Source organism: Puntigrus tetrazona, unplaced genomic scaffold (assembly GCF_018831695.1).
Source record: "Puntigrus tetrazona isolate hp1 unplaced genomic scaffold, ASM1883169v1 S000001111, whole genome shotgun sequence".
Classification (NCBI taxonomy): domain Eukaryota; kingdom Metazoa; phylum Chordata; class Actinopteri; order Cypriniformes; family Cyprinidae; genus Puntigrus; species Puntigrus tetrazona.
The window spans coordinates 1637924-1657500 of record NW_025048699.1 but is presented as its reverse complement, the minus strand read 5'-3'; the positions used below and the strand labels follow the sequence as shown (position 1 = coordinate 1657500).

Here is a 19577-nt window from a genome sequence, read left to right as displayed (position 1 = left end):
CCGAATAATAAGCTGAAGTACTGAGCGAGGCCTACAGATGGAGCATGTCTCAAACACGCACGTTGCAGGCCCAGTCAGCGTAAAGCTTCTTCAACAATAGGTTTGACAGAGAATTACAGCACCACACCATATGCTGTCTGGATTAAACGGACGCAAAACTGAGCTAGACTGTTCTTAATTAATTCTCTATTGCAAAATGCATTAACTAAAGAATAGAGTATAGGTTTATACACACATATATATATATATATATATATATATATATATATATATATATATATATATATATATATATATAGGAGTGCACAAACACATTCAAAAATGGCACATGTGTCTCGAATCAGGAGAATGAAGCAATGAGGTGAGGTAGACAAAAGATAGAGATGGATAGACAGACAGATAAAGAGAGAGAAAGAAGAGGTTTATGAAACAGGAGAGAAGCAGCATTCTGGGAAATCGGCCAGACAGACACCATGGAGCCCCGCTCGGTGTGTGTGTGTGTGTGTGTGAGTGTGTGTTGAATGCTGTGAAATATGCGTTCCTCAGGTTGATACCTAAATGCCTTCATCTTATTTGCTAAATGAAAGATGCACGTTGTGTGCGGTCATTAGTTCAGTGCTGTCTGGACATTAAATCATACAGTCATAGCTGTGTGTGTGTGTGTGTGTGTTTTGTGGAATCATGAAACACACACACACACACACACACACAATGAGTGTAATTCATACACACACTAGAAACTTTCCGTCTAAACACACAACATCATCATCTCTATTAATGTAAAAAGACATAGATGTACTTAATTTAGGGACTTTATATTTATGTAACTGTTTTCTTCTCTCATCAAGGCTTCATTTATCTGATTAAATGCAAAAAACAGTAATCTTGCTAAATGTTGTTACAATATAAAATAATGCTTTCTATTTTAAAATACTTTCAAATATTATTTATTTCTCTGATGCAAAGCTGAATTTCCATCAGTCATTACTCATACGATCCTTCAGAAATCATTGTAATATGCTGTATTATTATTATTAGAATTATCAGTGTTGTTTTTTTCTTCTTTTTTGGAAACAAAAAAGTATCACAGGTTCCAAAAAAAAAATATTAAGCAGCACAACAGTTTCCAGAACTTATAATAAATCAGCATATTACAGTTATTTTTGAATGACCATTACCATTGAAGACTTTAGTGACTGCATCATAAAAATAAATTAAATTTTAATGTATATTAAAATAGAAAAGTGCTATTTTACATTGTAATAATACTTCACAATATTAAGTTTTTTCTGTATTTTTAATCATATAAATGCAGCCTTGATGAGCATAAAAACTATTATAATATATATTTTAACACACATATATATATATATATATATATATATATATATATATATATATATATATATATATATATATTTTCATTAATAAACATTAATATATTTATTATTAATATATTTACATAATAAAATTGAGGATTTAATATATGTTTACTTATATATTTACAACCAGCAAATTAAATACCTGTCTAGAGAAATCTGTCTTCAGAAAACCATCACTAATCACTGATTATCTCTCTCTGTGTATTAAGCTTGAATAGAACACATAGAATAGAATACATCACTTTAACCAAATTGCACGTCATAACTTCATCTGAATGTAGGCTCACTCACCGATTTTCTCTCTGTTTTGACTTCCTGTGCGTATCGCGTGAGTTCAGCGATGATCTGTGACGTCATGTTCTCTGCGATGAGCTCATGCTGTCCGGCGTAGTCGTTCAGCTCGTTTAGCGTCGAATGAAACGCCCGACACCATGTGTACCTAAGACGGGAACATATATGAATATATTCGGATCCATCAGCTCCTTTAAGTGGGTTAAATGCTGATTCGGACCAAACTAAGCTAATAACGATCATGAAAGAAATGAGTAAAATTAGACATACTTATTCTCGTCTTCCTCTTTCTTCTTAGGCTGGTATTTCTTGGACAGATTCCTGCGCAAAATTAAAAACCAATGACGGTTCATGTTTGCAGTACTTCTCGTTTCTACAGTACATTATACTCTAAATGCTAAGATACACCACATCCGGCAATGCTATGTTTATATACAATACGTACTGATATACTATATTTTTAACTGTGCAGTATGCAACCAGAGAGCATTGTGACGGGTTGCTCATTACAAAATGTGCAAAAATGTAACATATTACAATATAAAGACCATTATGTAAACACTGTCAGAATACCTCGACTGGCCCTCATAAGAAATTTATTGGCTGAAATATGCAGTATCATTAATATGGGAAATGTTATGAAACCGTGAAGCAGTTTAACATGCTATACAGTTAAATGAACCATTTAACCGTTGGCTGTATTCGGTGTATACTTCAGTGCAGTATGCAGAAACAGTGAGCAAATAATCCATTGCAGAGATAATCAAGCTTATAAACCAATCAGAGAGCCCAAATGAGAAAAGCAACCAATCAAAATGTTTAGTGCATAAAAACAATCAAAAGTGGATATGTAAATATACACTGCAGAGAAATCGTGGATATTTTGTCTCTATCCTCCTTTACATTTAAAATTAATGTGAGGCTCAGTCTGTGTGTGTGTGTGTGTGTGTGTGTGTGTGTGTGTGTGTGTGTGTGTGTTTGTGTGGTGTGTATGTGTGTATGTGTGGAAACTCTGACACAAAGGCTGTCTTTCTTTGTCATTGTAGCTTTTCTCGTCACTGTCAGATGTTTCTCTGTGTATTCTATTAAAACCAGTTATAAATACAGAGCGTCTGCTCATCATCACCACCTCAGGGCAGGTGTGTGTGTGTGTGTGTGTGTGTGCGTGTGTGTGTGTGTTCATACTGCACTTTGCCAAAGGGTAAAAAAAAAAACACCCTACAATAAACACAGACTCACGCACCCTTCAGTCTCTCAGTCATATTCTTCAGAATAGCACATTAACATACTATTAACATACTATAACACTGGACTGCTTTCTCAGCACACATATAACACACACACACACACACGATGTACCACACAACCGTCACAAATTACATACAGCACTGTATCCCATGATGCAATGCACTTGACTTGACCTTTCTTTTACATTGTGTTAAATGACATGTAAGTAATTTCTACATACTTTTTCAAATTTGTGTCTCAATAATAATGTAAATATTTGATAGGAAATTTTGTTAACATTTATTTTAACAGATGCTATACAGTTCTCATTTCCAATGTATTATTCCAATCATAAATAAATGATTAAATTATGAATATCTATCTATCTATAAATTAATCTATTAAGAAAACAATTTTTTAATAAATCTATATATAAGTCTTTCTAAGAATAAGAATAAATAAGTCTTCCTATATATCTATTAATTCATATATAAATCTGGATAATCTATGAATTTAAATGCTTTCATTTTTAATTTCCATTTTTTTCTATTTCAAATGAATGCTAATTAATGTATCAACAAATTATCTACTTATCAATCTATGAGTTAATGAACCCTAATCTATAAATAAATAAATAAATATATCAATGAATTTGAATGAATTAATCAATAAACAATGAATGAATAATCTACCTACCTTTCTATGAAATTGATTAGTCAATTAATCATATTGAATTAATTCATGAACAAATTCATCTTCAAATGTAAAGATAAATAGATTCATAGCAGATTATACATATATAAATGGGAACACATTCACCTATTAATGAACTAATATATTAATTTGTACACTAACGATAGTCATCTACATACGAATCTATAAATATTAATAAATGAATCTATAACTTTATGTATACATTGATCTACGAATGTACAAAAAAGAATCTACTTGTCTATTAATTTCATAATTCATATAAATGTCTTTATACAGACCCACCTATCTTTCAATCTACTTATCTATCTATCACATCTGAATGTGTTTTTAACTGCACAACATTATGTGACTGTTTCTGCAACACTGCAATTTCCTTTCCTGAAGATAAATAAAATTTACTCTGCTCCTGTCTCTTACACACACACACACTCAATATTGACTATAATCTTGGCTAATTCGCTTTTCATGCATGCAAGTCCCTGTCTGGATCAGGATATCTGGAAAATTAGTGTGTGTGTGTGTGTGTGTGTGTGTATCTGTGTGTATGCACGCATGATTATCAAAAAATGTAAGTGTGTATATGCTATTGTATGTATATAGATGCAACTGAAGCTGTATCTTATACAAAAACTGCCATGGTATCATCATAAATATATACCCTAGAAGGAAAAAAGGAAATTTAATGCTGTTTTAGCACAACTAAAATGGCCATATCAACTATTTAACATATTGAATATAATATTCAAATGTGTATATAATACAGACTCATAGTACTGCCAAATGTACTGTTTTGTAAAGGAAGAAAATGTGGTTATTTGTTCATATCATCTGACTGCAGAATGCCAGTCTATCGCAAGGTTATAAGTGCAGTTCATCACATCCAGTAAGAGGCTGGTGTGTGTGTGTGTGTGTGTGTGTGTGTTAGACGGCTGTACCGTACCCCCCTGCTGTGTCTGGGAATTAAAGGGGTTTCCCACTGCTATCTGGAGGGGGTTGATGTACAGTCAGTGTGTGTGTGTGTGTGTGTGTGTGTGTGTGTGAGAGTTTTAAATCCTATCACTGGAATGGGGGGCGGGGTCGTGGCACGTGATTGGCTGCTGCAAATATAGGTCACCAACGAGAAACACCATGCTGGCACCTTGTTACCACGGAAACCTGCATTTTCTTCCCAAACTTACACACACAGAAAACACAAATGTTGCCCTTTCTTCCTGTATCCTTGAGCTGTCTGCAGCAACATCACATGTGTAATTAGTGTGTGTGTGTGTGTGTGTGTGTGTGTGTGTGTGTGTAACTGCCTAGTCTTTATAATCGAATACACTATGAAGTACAAGCAGCTGCACCTGTCTTTATTTACGCAGATGTGACAGATGCATTTCAGTGAAAAAGTGTGTTTTTGGGGGATAAAGGGACCCTTAGATCCGATGGCCATCCTGGTGACTTGGGTGAGATAATGATAAAGAGATAAAGACATGACCTCTGACCTATCAAGCCACAAAAGCATTCTACCTAATTACCTGTGTTGAAAAACGGCTTAAAAAGGTTTCCAAGCCTGATCAGACTCATCTGTTGACTGATTTTAAAGAGGTTTTCACAGGCTTGGCAATGCTGAGAATCTAGATTAAAAAAAGCTAAAACCAGCAAACCAGCTTAAAACGGTAATCTGTCAGAGACTATGCATACATTCACTAGAAAGCTAAATAAATACATATACACTGAAAAGAATGGCGTAGGAGCTATTTTGAATGGCTAGGAAACTTCAATAACAAAAATGTTGTTTTAAAAAGTAATATTTACAGTCTATAAGCATAAATATTTATGGTAAAAAACATTTATGCACACACATGCTTTTTTTGTATATGCCTTGGTTATATCTGCATGATAGAAATATCACAAACATATAGGGCTCTTATGATCACATGTGTATGCAACAGCATTTTACGCTTCCTAATTATGCAGTATAATATGCATATTTAAGGATATAATGTTTTTTGTTATTTATTCTGCAACCGAAAATGACCCATTGCATGATAGAAGCCTGTATATGTGTTTTGCAAGTTTTCACGTGCAAAGCTTACGCAACGTAAAATATTTAGTGCAGTTGTATTAATCACAGACGCGACACTCACCTGATCTGTCTTGCATAGTTAAGCTCGATCTCTGACCTTTCCTTTACGAATTTGGTGTATTTTTCCACAAAGTCGATTCCCCACTGTGTGTGCTTTTCCAGGTTATCAAACTGATCCTGAGAGAGAGAGAAAGAGAGAGAGAGAGAGAAATATGTTAAAGCTTAACAACAGTGCAAACTCTTTCCACATCCTAATACAGTTGTTGGAATAAAAAAATGTGCCACAGCAAGAAAACAGACACAGCAGGACGTCACAGGCGTTAGTGACGTTCTATTAAGCCAAAAGGAAGTGGACAGGAAAAAGCCCACCCTGATACTGACATGAAACTGAGCACTGTGAAAAATAGTGCCCTTTATAACTAATGCGTGACTTATTTTCAGTTTATTTGCTAAAGTGACAAGCAACTGAAATTTCAAAAAGCACAAATCATTGACCGTTCCCTGTACAATGCATATATTGTTAATAGCATAATTCACAAATTAAAGCCAGGATCATGTACTGCATAGACACAAAAAAACGGTTTTATAGATGAACGGTCCACGTTGTATTAAAAACTGAAATCTGGAGCAGGTGCTTTTGTGTTTCCAGGACATGAAATAAAAAAAATACAAAATGTGATCCAACCACTTAAACCACATTCAGAAAAGCACGTGTCCATGTTACATTTGCAGTGCTCAAGTTACTGGCCCTAAAAGTTGTATTAATATCTGGTGTCACGGATATGATGAGGCGTGTGTGTGTAGGAATTTCATTCCAGACAATTTCTGGTAAAAACCTCTTTACAACACACAAATACATCACTTGAAATGAGTCCTAGCAGCAGACACAATCCATTTTAACACCTCGGCTAACACTGATCACACATTTCAGAGGCTTTCAGTTTTCAGAGCCTAGTGCATGTTGGGTAAGGTATAACAGAAAGTATGGCATAAAACACTTATCAGTATCAGACAAGCAAGACATCTAGTATTACTACAGGATGTTCTAGCTAACAAATTCAACTTTTCTGTCATAAAAGCACCTATTTGAATGCACAAATTGTTCCAAACCATGTATGTATTTTGTCTGTTAAACACAAAAGATGATATTTTAAAGACTTTAGGTAAATAAACAGTTGCTGCCCCCATTGATAATGTTTTCTCTGGTCCAGAATAAACTCATCCACAACGAACTTTATTCTTTAGAGAAACATGCATTTAATAAAACCCACTGTTCTCAAGAACCTACAGTGAAACATACCTAAAAAAAGAGCCTAAACAGCCAAGAATTTCTTTGATATCAAAACACTGCTTTACTGAACCGAAAAACCATATAAATTCCTTACGGTGCAAGTCATCGGTTTGTTAAATTAGACAAACTACTCTGAAATGATATGTAAATGGTATCGTAGCAGCGCTTCGGTCACCTTCGTTTGACTCCAGCATCCCCCCATTTTCTCTTCGACCATCTCGAAGTCCGAAGAAACCAGTCAGATATTCACTCGCACACTCCCTCCGTCCGAACAAGAGTTAGATGCACAAAACCATTTCTCTTTCCCCTTATGAAAGAAGACGCCACTGTTCAATTCCTGTTCGTGCAAACAGTCCGCTTGCGTTCAGCCAGCAGACAGGATGAACGCTCAAACCTTGTGTGTTTGTGTGCACAGGATGTACATGTGGGTGATGAGCTAGCTTTCTGCACTACATATTAGAACTTTCACTCTATTGTTTAAAAGTATAGTTCACGAAAAAGTCCAATTTGGTCATTATTTACTCCCTATTATGCATTATTTATTTTTTTGAAGAGAAACCTTCATGTTTCATTTAATGCTAGTTAAAACTGTATGCTTTCAGTAAACTGAATGAAACCAAAAAGCATTATAAATTTAAAAAAGTCCAAAAACTTGCATGCTAAATTTCCCCCCCTCTACTTTTCTTCTATCTTTATTGTGTATTAATACATATAAAGAACCAAAGGGAAATTTAAAAAAAATCCTACTTTTGTGTTCCATGGAAAAAAATAACACTATTTGGGTTTGGAAGGACATGAGGGGGAAAAAACAATGACTGAATTCTCATTTCTGGTACTATTAAAACTAGCAATGGAAGAATACAGCTAAGAAATACACACAGTGCCAAAGTCCCCTGTCAGCATCTGGGTAATTCAAATGACCTAATACGATTAGCCGGCCTCATTTAAACACAGATCACCTCCTCTTACACAACACAGTCTTTAGTCCACCCTGCAGAGACGAGAAACACTAGAAGAACAGCAGCTGAAGGTTTAAAGAGGGCAAATTGAAAATCTGCTGTGTGATCTGTCTCGTGGTTTTGATCAGTGAGACGGCGTATTATGTGACAAACGGATGCTCGGTTGCCTGACGTTTTCGGCAATGCAAAGATGTCTATGAAGCGCGGGAGAAATCCAGACTAGACTAAACTAGCTCTATGAAAGCCAAAGTCCTCATCTGTGAAATTGCCACTAGCAGTAAAGGCGCCTTGTGTGGTTGTTCACGTAGGGAGATTTTGCAATTCTTGAGGCTTTAAAGTATCAAAAACATCAAAACTTGATGTCACCTTGTAGGGACTCCCCCACATGGAAAGATTCTTCTAAGAGGGACTAAATAATGTGTTATTTCATGTCTAAAAATAGTATGAATGTACTTTTGGCTCATTTGGTTTAACATTATAGTAAAGGTTAGGGTTGGTATCTTCCAATTTACATGTACAGTTATATATTCAGCCGCCACGCGCATCCAAGTGACTTAAAAATGAGGAACAGTACAACAAAAGCAACTAATCCAAGAACGGTTACCATAAACATTAAAAGCATAGTGTTATAATATTATGTTAGAAATATCATGCAACCACAAATTACACAGAATGCAATGTTTCCCTAAAACGCTATATAATATCATTATTTGGTGCAGAATTGCAACACAAAAGCATTAGCATATTCATTTACCCTCTGTGTTGAAAACACTTTAGTCCATGGTTCTTTTAATGACGAAGCAGCACCCATCTCTTGCGCCCCAAAACAGCTCTAAAATCAAAACCAGGACCAAGACCACCAAACCAGCACAATTCTCCGGTCAAAACCAGTCCGTCCGCCAGTATCAAATGCTGAATCCAGTGTTATAACGGCGGATTATAATCCAGATTCTGTCTTTATCCACAGATTAAAACCCTCAAACCATCATAAAGCAAACATACTTCACATCTGGAGCTGATCCAATGAGCGTCTGGCTGCCAGATTTACAGTAGTTCTACTTCTTAATTCAAGCCCAGACATTATGAACGACCAAAGAGCTCCAGAAACATGTAGCACAGCTCCCACGAGCAAGTAACACACTACCTGACAAGAAATTTACATTCGTATTTACATCTGCTCATTTAGCAGAAGTTTCTATTTAAAGCAGCATACAAATGAGGAACATAACAACAATAGGCGATTCACTTAGACTTTACGTTAGAAATTACTAAGCATATTCTAAACATTCCACTTTGGTTGTTCAAATGTTAATATTGCGGTTTTCTTAATGTACATGTTAAAGCGGTCATCGATCGCCTATTTTCTACAAGTTGACATGAGTCTTTAGGGTCTTAATGAAAGTTCTAAAACAAACCTTAGTTAAAACGTTTAATCAAGCAATTCTAGTCAATGTTGTTTAAATGCTAATGAACTCTGCTGACCCCGCCCCTCTCTTCTGTGGAGTGATGAGCAGACAGTAAACTAGCACATTACTAGGAAAGATTCATTAATAACCCAAAAAATGTATTAAACATTACAGCAAGGTTACAATACTGAGGTTTGTGAGGTGATGAAAAACTAATAATTAACAAATATGCCTAATAATTAAATCAAAGTGCCAATTGCGCTACATCTTTTCATACCCCACCCAACTCTCTAAACTGTCCAATCATAAGGCAAAACACCAAAATTAAATCTTTAAAAACTGCTTAAGTTTCATGAAATAGGCAAATAAGGAATCTGACATTCAAACAATGCTGCAACAAGACCGTTTCTTCCAAACACTGTGAGAACATTTATCAAATACTATTAACAAGATATGGAATGTTTGATCATAACATTTTAAAAGTGTTTACATTGTAACGTTCTCTTTTAGGGGGTGGAGGTGACGGAGTCATTATATCCGCTGTATTCCAGAGTGGCGACGTCTGCAATAACATCCCGCCGTGTGCGGCGAGTCGGCGTGGATTAATGAGGGTCACAAAGGGCCACCAGCCGACCCTGAACAGAGAGGGAACAGATTGCAGAGCACCTGCATCCGCTGTGAACTTGTCCACTGGATGGAAACAAGGGATCGGGGAGAGGCTGAGCACACGTTCATGCCCGGCTGTAGGCGTCTGTGCTGCATGCATGTAAAAATCAAAGCTCTGCCAGGTGGTGACTGAGCAACTGGAGGGAAAACTGGAGAGAATGACTCAGAGTGAGAGAAAGAAGGAAAAGAATTCAAAAGACGTCTGATATTCAAAACCCCCCGGTGTCTTTTATTCATAATATAAAGGAATACAAACACACTTTCATCTGAGCGCATACCTAAAAGGCTAGTTATTACTCACTTTTGAATTTGTCATATGGACTACTATGTGATCACAAGATCAAACCGCATAACAACTACCCAGAACGACAGCATTGGTCCTTTCTTAGTGGTGGCTATTCCATTGCTAGGGTGTTCTTGTAGTTCCAATTAACAACTGCATAGCTACCACCCAAAAACCCAGTAAGCCCCCAGAAAACCCAAGCAACTGCATATAAACCACCCACAAAGCCTTAGTAACTGCATAGCAACCCCTCAGAAAGCCCTAGCAACCACACAGGAAACACCCAGAACTTTCTAATAAGCACCTATCAAGACACCAGCAACCATCAAGAACACACAACACCAAAAAAACGGTAACCAACCAGAACACCCAAGCTGTTAAGAAACTGCTAAGAACAAAATGTTAAGAAACTACATAAAATGCCATAGTAACTGCATTTCAGGCCCTTAAAAATGCCCCAGCAACCACATAGGAAACCCCACTGAACTCTCTTGTTGGCACCTATCAGTGCCCCAGCAACCACCAAGAACACCCTAGCAACTGCATAGCAACCACACAGAAAAAAACGGTAATCACCCTGTTCTTGGCTGTTGCCATGTAGAGGTAGCTCCAAGTACCAACTGCCTAACAACCACCCACAACAATCTAGCAACTGCATGACAACCACCAAGAAAAAAAACAGTAATCAAAGTTTCTGGTTGTTTGCTTTACAGTTGCTATGCAGTTCCTGGTAGCAGCCAGCGCCTAGATCGCCCGACAACGGCTTAGCAACCACACTGAAGACCTCAGCAACACCTATTTCAACTGTTTGCATTTTCAGGCCTCTAAATGCAGTTGCATTGTAAAGTAACAGCTAAAATACATGAAAAAAATGTTTGTTTGTGTTTAGTTGAAAATGGTATTGTATAAAAGCCCCCTAAAGGCTATAATACACTAGATGACTTTAAAAATCAGAGCAGATTTTTGAGCAGAAAACACTAGGCATCATAAACTTACTGACTCTTTAAATAGTGACAAAGGAAAACTGGGCATAAAACACTACACTTTTTAATACCCTTTAAAGTTGTTCCAATCGCAACAAACTCTCAAATAAATCTCAGAAATGTGCACCTTGTTGCTAGGAGACACATTACAAATGCGTTCTAAAATCATGTTTGATAACCTCAGACTGGATGGAATCAAAGACTAAAAAAAACTTTTTTTAGCTTGGCCTGTGGTCTGTGACCATCATACACTACCCGATTTTGTGTGGAATCTGCTTTAATCTGTAGACTGGCTTTGACTTTCCTTAACTAGTATCAACTTGTTCAAACTGGAAAATCAGGGCAAAATCGCATAGTGTATCCCAGGTTTAAGGTACATTACTCCCATAAATACAGAAATGCACTACTATGATCAATGTAATAACATCACCATGGAATCTGACTAAAAATAAGGTCATCCTTTAGTCCATATATGAAAGAAACAACATTTTTTCATAATAATGATTCTTGTGAGCATGACAGAATGCTGTAATTCAGCCTGTAATAAAATACACAAAACTGTACAAGAACACGAGCATGAGAATAGCTGTATGACATATATTCCATCATCCACAAACACATGCACACACGCCTCCTCTCTCTATAAATAGGCACTGTGTGCTCTGATGGGACACCCAGAAATCCTAGAGTTCACTCGTCTCTCATGAACTCATTAAATCCAAAGACTCTGAAGAGCAGAGCACTAGTCAGGCACTGTACACGCAGGAGAGCTGACAACCATTGCCATTACACATGTATTACTCTTAAACTTTGGCATGTTTGGACTGTTCATGTTATTACTCTAATCATGTGAATACATTAATACAAAATACATTAGCAACTGCATAGCAACCACCTGAAATGCCCTAGTAACTGCACAGCAACCCTTTAGTATGCCCTTGCAGATGCATAGCAACCATCCAGAAAAAAAGTAATCACATTTTCCGGGTCGTTGTTATACAGTTCCTTAAGAGTTCTGGGTGGTTGCTATGTAGCTCCTAGTAGCCACTGCATAGCCACTGCCCAGGAACACCCTAGCAATATTGTATAGCAATCACCTAAAATGACCAAGCAACTGCATAGCAACTACACACTGCTGCAGTAACTGAATGCCCTTGCAACCACATTGCAACCAGACAGAAAACCCTGGTAATCACCCAGAATGCCCTATCAACTCCACAGTAACATTCCAGTAAAATACCATTTTCTGTGTTCCTAGTAGCCACTGCATAGCCACTACCCAGAAACAGCCTAGCAAGCGCATAGCAACCTCCCAGAATGCCCTAGCAACTGAATGAATATATTGAGAAAGGTTTTAATTCTGTTTTAAATTTATTTTTTACTTTTTATAGTAGAAACTGATGTTGTCGTAAGGTGTTTTGGTGAAAACTGTACACTTTTGTGATGTTTTTTTCCCAGCATTTCTGAAATCAGTAAATGTGTTTTTAATTTACCCTCCTGCTATGAACTCAACAAACTCTCAACGTCCACACAACATGATTCACTCTCAATCTTTGTGAAATCTGGCCTTAATTTAGCCAAAGAGGCCAGCTTCATCAGGCTTCTGCTTTGGTACTTTGGAACAGGCCAATTAACCGCTATACTAATGAAGAGCTCCACTCATTTACACAAATCACAGAGAAAGAAAGAAAGGAAACGCTAAATATATCACTGATGAGACATAACTCAACTAGAACACAAACCTTAACGCATCTGGAGCTGAATTTATGAGCCCAAACTACAGAACTCAGATCAGTCTGCTGCTTATTTCAGGCAGAACACTGCTAATAAGAACAGGGTGATCTGGTCTCAGGTCAGTATTTCTTCTAAAATTAACAAGAACACTGCAGATACAGTTCATTACATTTAGTGTTTTTTAAACTAGTAAACTGGACACACTTGCTTAACACACACACAAAGATGCTACTGATGGCACAGATAGTCTATAACGTCTAAAAGGCCAACACTCTTTAATAAGGGACACATGAAAATAAACTAAAATAAATGGTCACTTCTAGATAGTTTATCAAATAAAATATAATAGTACAAGGTAAAACATCATGGCAATTTCTAGGAAAGACAGAATAGAGTGAAATAATAAAAACAGTTAAGGGAACATATAATGTGATGAAACAATTGTGGAGCATAATTTAGGAAGTTAAAATGGATTTGAAAAAAATGAGAAGTCAGCCATCGTCTGCTTATTAGGAAACAGAAAATAAATATGAGGCCTGCAGTATCACAGCTAACCTCTTGGAGCAGTAGAGAGTTACTTGTGTAGCCTTTCAATAAACCAAAAATTTTGTGAGCTTTTTAATTAACCACAAATAGAAAGTTTGCGAACCTCCAAACACACTCACACATCAATTGACACTATGAAAACTGAAACAACATAAAATACCATCAACATGAAATTCCCCAAAATACACTCATATCCAAAGTCAATTATACATATAACTGTAAAAACTGCTTTGAGGGGGAAAAAAAAGTCAACAGAATCATACGCATTACCAAAGGATGGTTCACAGCATTCATCACACATGTTTTTTGTTCATCACAGACATTACAGGCACCTTATAACATCTCTATCTCTCCTGAACTTGTATTCAAAATTAAATACTATCATATGATAAATTAGATTATTAATTTGTTCTATTTTAGTTTTCTGCCCCGAGGAACGTTACAAACGCTTGACAGATTCCTGCTGACCTAAAAAACAGCTGACACAGGAAGTGGCTTGCGAAGGTGCGGATGTAGAGCGCTGTGGTGACGGATGTGCTACTGAACGCAGGGGGTCAGTGTGATCTTATTAGCGCCGTTCGCTCAACAGACGCTAATGATTCCTCGAAAAACGCAGCCTGCTGAGAAGTTAGTCCAGTTAGGCTTGACCGTTTCAGCACACACACATTAGCCATGTTTGCATGCAAACGGGTAATCTGTTTGACGGCTCAGACTGAAAAGCCATCCGATTGAGCTTGATCCAAATGAAATTTTATTTTTCGGTTTTAGAAATAACTCATGTAAGTTTACATGCAATTTACTTCATTGTGAACATGAATGATAATTTCCATCTTATCACCCGCGTTGCTTTTTTAAGATTGTTTGATAGTCCGTTGCTATGCAGTTGCTGAGGTGAACTAACTGGATGATATTGTGTTGCTATGTAGAAGCTGGGAGCGTTTTATTTGTTGATAGTGCGTTCTTATCATCAAGGTAAGAAACAAATACATTAATTAGATTTTCAAGTTAGTATTCATATAAACTTTCAGAATCACAAAACGAACTGAAAATGCGTGCATGTAAACACAGCTATTGTGCATTATGAGTGTGTTTGGTAGGGGTTTTTTAATCGTCATGAGATGTTTTGAAGTTATGCTCATTGTAGAAAATAGAAGCGTCTCTCTCTTCGTTCAATAGCCTCTGTTCATTGTGGCTGGCGCTTGTAGGCGGTTTGCATTCAGGGAGAAATATTTGTGTGAGATGTTGAGCAGTTTGTGTGTGTGTTTCTTTGTGTGTGTGTGTGTTTGTGCGAATGCCAGTCCATTGGTCTTTCACACAGGGTCTTTGTGCTGCAGAAAAAGGCAGAACAGAGCTACTGTAACCTCTTAGTCACGATACACAGAAGGGTCACAAACACTTAAATGGTCCTATCACCAACATTTGTCTTTGTGACATGAAAACATCCAAAATTAACTTAATTAAACATCTTCTTTTCTTAGGGCTTCATAACAAGTACACTGCTCTGAAATATCCCAAAGATTTAAAACACCCAAGAGAACGTCACCCTGACCAATACATAAACACTTCTAGCATCATAAATCGCAAATGCTAACATAAAAATCCCTTTCCGCTACTAAGAGAAGGTCTCACATGCTCATAAACAAACACAAACTGTGGGATTTTAGATTTCTAAAGTTACTACTTGTGCCATACAGTTCCTAGGGTAGTTGCAAAGGGTATTCTGTGTGTTTCTATGAGGTTGCTAGGGCACTACTGTGGTGACAGTGTGTTACTATGCAGTTGCTGGGGAGATTTCAGCACTTAATAGCGCGTTGCTATGCTGTTGCTGAGGGGATCTGAGCAGTTGACAGTGTGTTGCTATGCAGTTGCTGGGGTGATCTTAGCATTTGATAGCGCGTTGCTACAGAACCTGATTTTGTGAGTGCAACATGCTCCTGAATCAACATTTTGTTGACCCTGAAACAACATTGTAATTAACCAATCAAATTTGAAGAACAAGTTTATAGTTTAGGCTTAGGGTCAGTGTTTGGTGCTTGCACTTCAGTGTCATCCATCTACCATTTCCTCTGATTTCAGGCATTACTCATAGGTAAGGTTAGGTTTAGTTGTAGAGATATGGTCAAAATGTAATTTTTGTATTAAAATGTTCTGAGCGTTTGATAGCACGTTGCTATGAGGTTGCTGGGGATATTTAACAAAATGCTATGAGGTTGCTAAGAGGATCTTAGTGGTTAATAATGTGCTGCTATTAGGTTGCTGGGGAAATCTGGTTGATTATTAGTACTGGTATATGTAGATACTGAATATGTGTTAAATATTTGTTATAAATGCATGTACAAATGTAATGTAAATTGTATAAAATATTTGTTCTAACATATACCACCTTTTTTAAATGTGTCTTTGGCAAAAAAATACTTTTTGGTGGCTGCTAGGATTTCCTTAACTGTACTGAGAGAGAAAGAAAAAAACACGGAGGTGATTTACATTTTAGGCATTTCCTGATGTAAGCTTCAGTTCATAAAAAAAAGTAAATTAAGTGGTTTTGGGTGGAGTCCTTCTGTCTGTCACATTTAAAGTCCCACCCACAAGTGAGGGCTGGATTTTGAGTCACTTTGACTGGAAGGATGACACATTAACACACACTCTTATGTTCATCCTGTGTGATCTCAGCCACACAAATGCACTTTCAGGATTTGCTGACATGTGCTGGAAACTCATGTCCAAGCTGGAATAGGACAAACCACCCTGATAAGTAGCCCATATCCGCTGATAAATAATGAATTAGTCATTGTTGATTACGCCTTCATTGAAGCTTATCATAATATCATAAGCTATAGTGTTAAGTTACGAACTCTAATAACTTTGAAAGGTTTTGGTACTCATCATTAAAAAATAATTATGAACACTATTACAAACACTATTACAAACAAGCATTTTATCCTATTATAAAAACATATATATATATATATATATATATATATATATATATATATATATATATATATATATATATAATCATTTATTATAATCATTTATTTATTTTATTATATATAATATGGAAATTTTATTTTAAAATTCAATACGATATATTTAATATATATATTACTTAAAAATGCTAAATACTATAAAATATTGCATTAATATATTGTTCATAACGTTTATAATATAATAGAAATATTAGAAAGTAGAATAACTTAAACATCTTACCTTTTGGGGTTTAAGATATGTAGGCTTTCTTTGAGAAATCTTAACTTTAAGAGGCGATTTAGAATGAAGAACTTTTTTTTTTTTTTATTTCCAACTGTTTTAAATTTTATTCAAAATTCTTAGGAAAACAATATTTTTCTTAAGCTTAAAATGAATCCAAAACTAAAAAGTATTCTTAAAAATTGTTTCATGAATCAGGTTTCAGGGCTCCAACATGAACCTGAGACACTACACTAAGAAATCAGTATCCTAAGACAGCGATTAATCATCTAGTTACGAAGCCATCATACAAAATATCTTAACACAGAATGCCACATTGGACCAATCACAACCAAGTATTCCAAAGAGCCATTTTATAAACCGTAGTAATTACATGTCCAGTCTAGTCGTTGAGGGATGCATTCTCTACGACTACTCACGCTGATCTGCATCTTCATCTCCAGCAGCTTCTGCAGATACTCCTGCAGCGGGGTAAGAGGCAGACGGGCCGGAGGGTCCGGTTCCTCCAGGAACCAGCGGAGTGAACCCACCGACCGCCGTCTGTTCAAGAAATCATACAGCTCTTCATGCATCATCACGAGCTCACGCGCAAAAACAGCGCAGTCTGAAAAAATATCAGGAGAAGCTAAAATATAGGTAAAAATGGCACAACCGAGACAAACAAAACGTCTAATAAGTTGAGATGAAGAAATAGAAATGAGTTCCAGCTCTGAACCACTGTGGAATGTGGCCGATTACCCATCATGCACTGGGAGATTAAGCGACGCACTGAACTTTGCTTGATGCCGTTTTTGTTATTAAGCTGATTACCGGCTAGAATTCGGCTCAAAGAAACACACAAACATTGTGAAGTTGCATCAACAGTGCACTTTCTCCAATCCCCAGACTGATTTGTGCAACTCAAACACACTTCGCTCATTGTTGAACTTACTGCTTTTATCCATTTTGTTCTCCTGCCTAATAATCTTTTTATGATATTACATAACACGAGTTCCGACTTTCACCTCTGAGGATCTTAAAACTGAGATTTTCACAGGTAATGAAACCCAGAAATGAAACTATGAAGTTTATGTATGATTTAATGCCATGCCAGCAACAATGGCTATATTCATTTCCATATTCTCAATTTCACAATTTCGCTAAATATACATACATATATATACATATATATATATATATATATATATATATATATATATATATATATATATATATATATATATATATACATATACATACATATATATATATATATATATATATATATATATATATATATATATATATATATATATATATATATATATATATATATATATATATATATATATATATATATATATATATATACATACACATACACACACACACACACACACACACATATATATATATATATATATATATATATATATATATATATATATATATATATACTAAAAACAAAAGTGATAAAAACACTTCTATACAGTCTAAAAGTTTGGAATAAATACTATTTTTAAAGTCTCTTCTGCTCGTCAAGGCTGCATTTATTTAACAAAATATACAGTAAAAATTGAATATTATGAAATAGTACTGCAATAAAAAAAAATCCTGTGATGCAAAACTCAAATTTCAGCATCATATGAAGCAACACAACTGTTTACAACATTCAAGGCAATAAGAAACATCAGCACATTAGCATGATTTCTGAAGGATCATGTGACTCTGAAGACTGGAGTAATGACGCTCACATGAATAAACTGCATTTTACAATATAATAAAAGAGTCATTATAATATTTAATAAAATTTCACAATATAGTACTGTTTTTACTTGCCTTCGATGAGAGACTTTCAAAAATATTTCGAAAATGTGTATTATTCCAAACTTTGGACCAAACACACTCGAATGGTTGGTCATTTAACATGTCGATAAAACATACAGACAGTCTCTTCCTGTCTCGGTGGCCAGTTCTTGGCCAGAAACTGTTTTAAATTGGCCTAGATTTGACTTTGACAGTGAAAAGTCTGGTTTGGCGGTACTAGAAGTGGCCAGACTTTATGGATTCGGTCTGTCGGCGTGCTGCTAGCTGGTATCTGTCCTGTCGTCTTCTGGAAATACATCTTTATAGAAAACGCAAACAGACAGACAGCTGCTGGAGCACAGTGAACATTTATGTGTGTTTCTTTAACAGCGGCGTGCTCGGGGAAAGCACAGCATGATTCAGTGTGTGTGTGCGTGTGTTTAATAGTGACAGGGAAAGTATACTGGGTATGTGAGGTATGTGTGCCAGCGGAAATCTGATACACACACACACACACAGAGAGATACGTGTGCCAAATACACAGGCACTTCCTACATGTGTTCTGAACTATTAAAAGGTGAGGAATTTTAAGTCAAGGTTTGAAACTCATTTTACTTCCAATGAAACAGGATATTCAATGAGAATTTAGGATTTCAGGATATTCGTTTGAGATTGGAAGTAGTGAAAAGCAGTTTAGGGGGAGAAACACAATGCACAATTTAGCAATAACATTACCTTTCTGTGTGAAAGCGAATTTGAAATATATGTTTTCAAATGATAGAATTTTGTGCACTAAAATATTAAAACCATAATAAATGTAATATATTGAAGGTAGAAAACCTACCAAAAATAAATTAAATTAAATTAAATAACCAATGATCAAAAAAAAAAAAATACAAATATTAAATAAAACATAAAAAACTTAATTCTAATTTAATTATATAATATTTTTTGGGGAAAATTAGAGTTATATATTATTAATTATATATATATATATATATATATATATATATATATATATATATATATATATAT

At 35.7% G+C, this 19577-nt stretch overlaps 1 protein-coding gene across 1 annotated transcript in view; it reads right to left on the bottom strand.

Annotated features, from left to right (window-relative positions):
* The window catches only part of LOC122341086 (formin-binding protein 1), a 57357-nt gene that overhangs the window by 30169 nt on the left and 7611 nt on the right, over positions 1-19577 (bottom strand). The window contains 3 exon segments of the mRNA XM_043234419.1: positions 1674-1821; positions 1944-1994; positions 5744-5859. Coding sequence (XP_043090354.1) covers positions 1674-1821; positions 1944-1994; positions 5744-5859 — 315 coding nt within the window.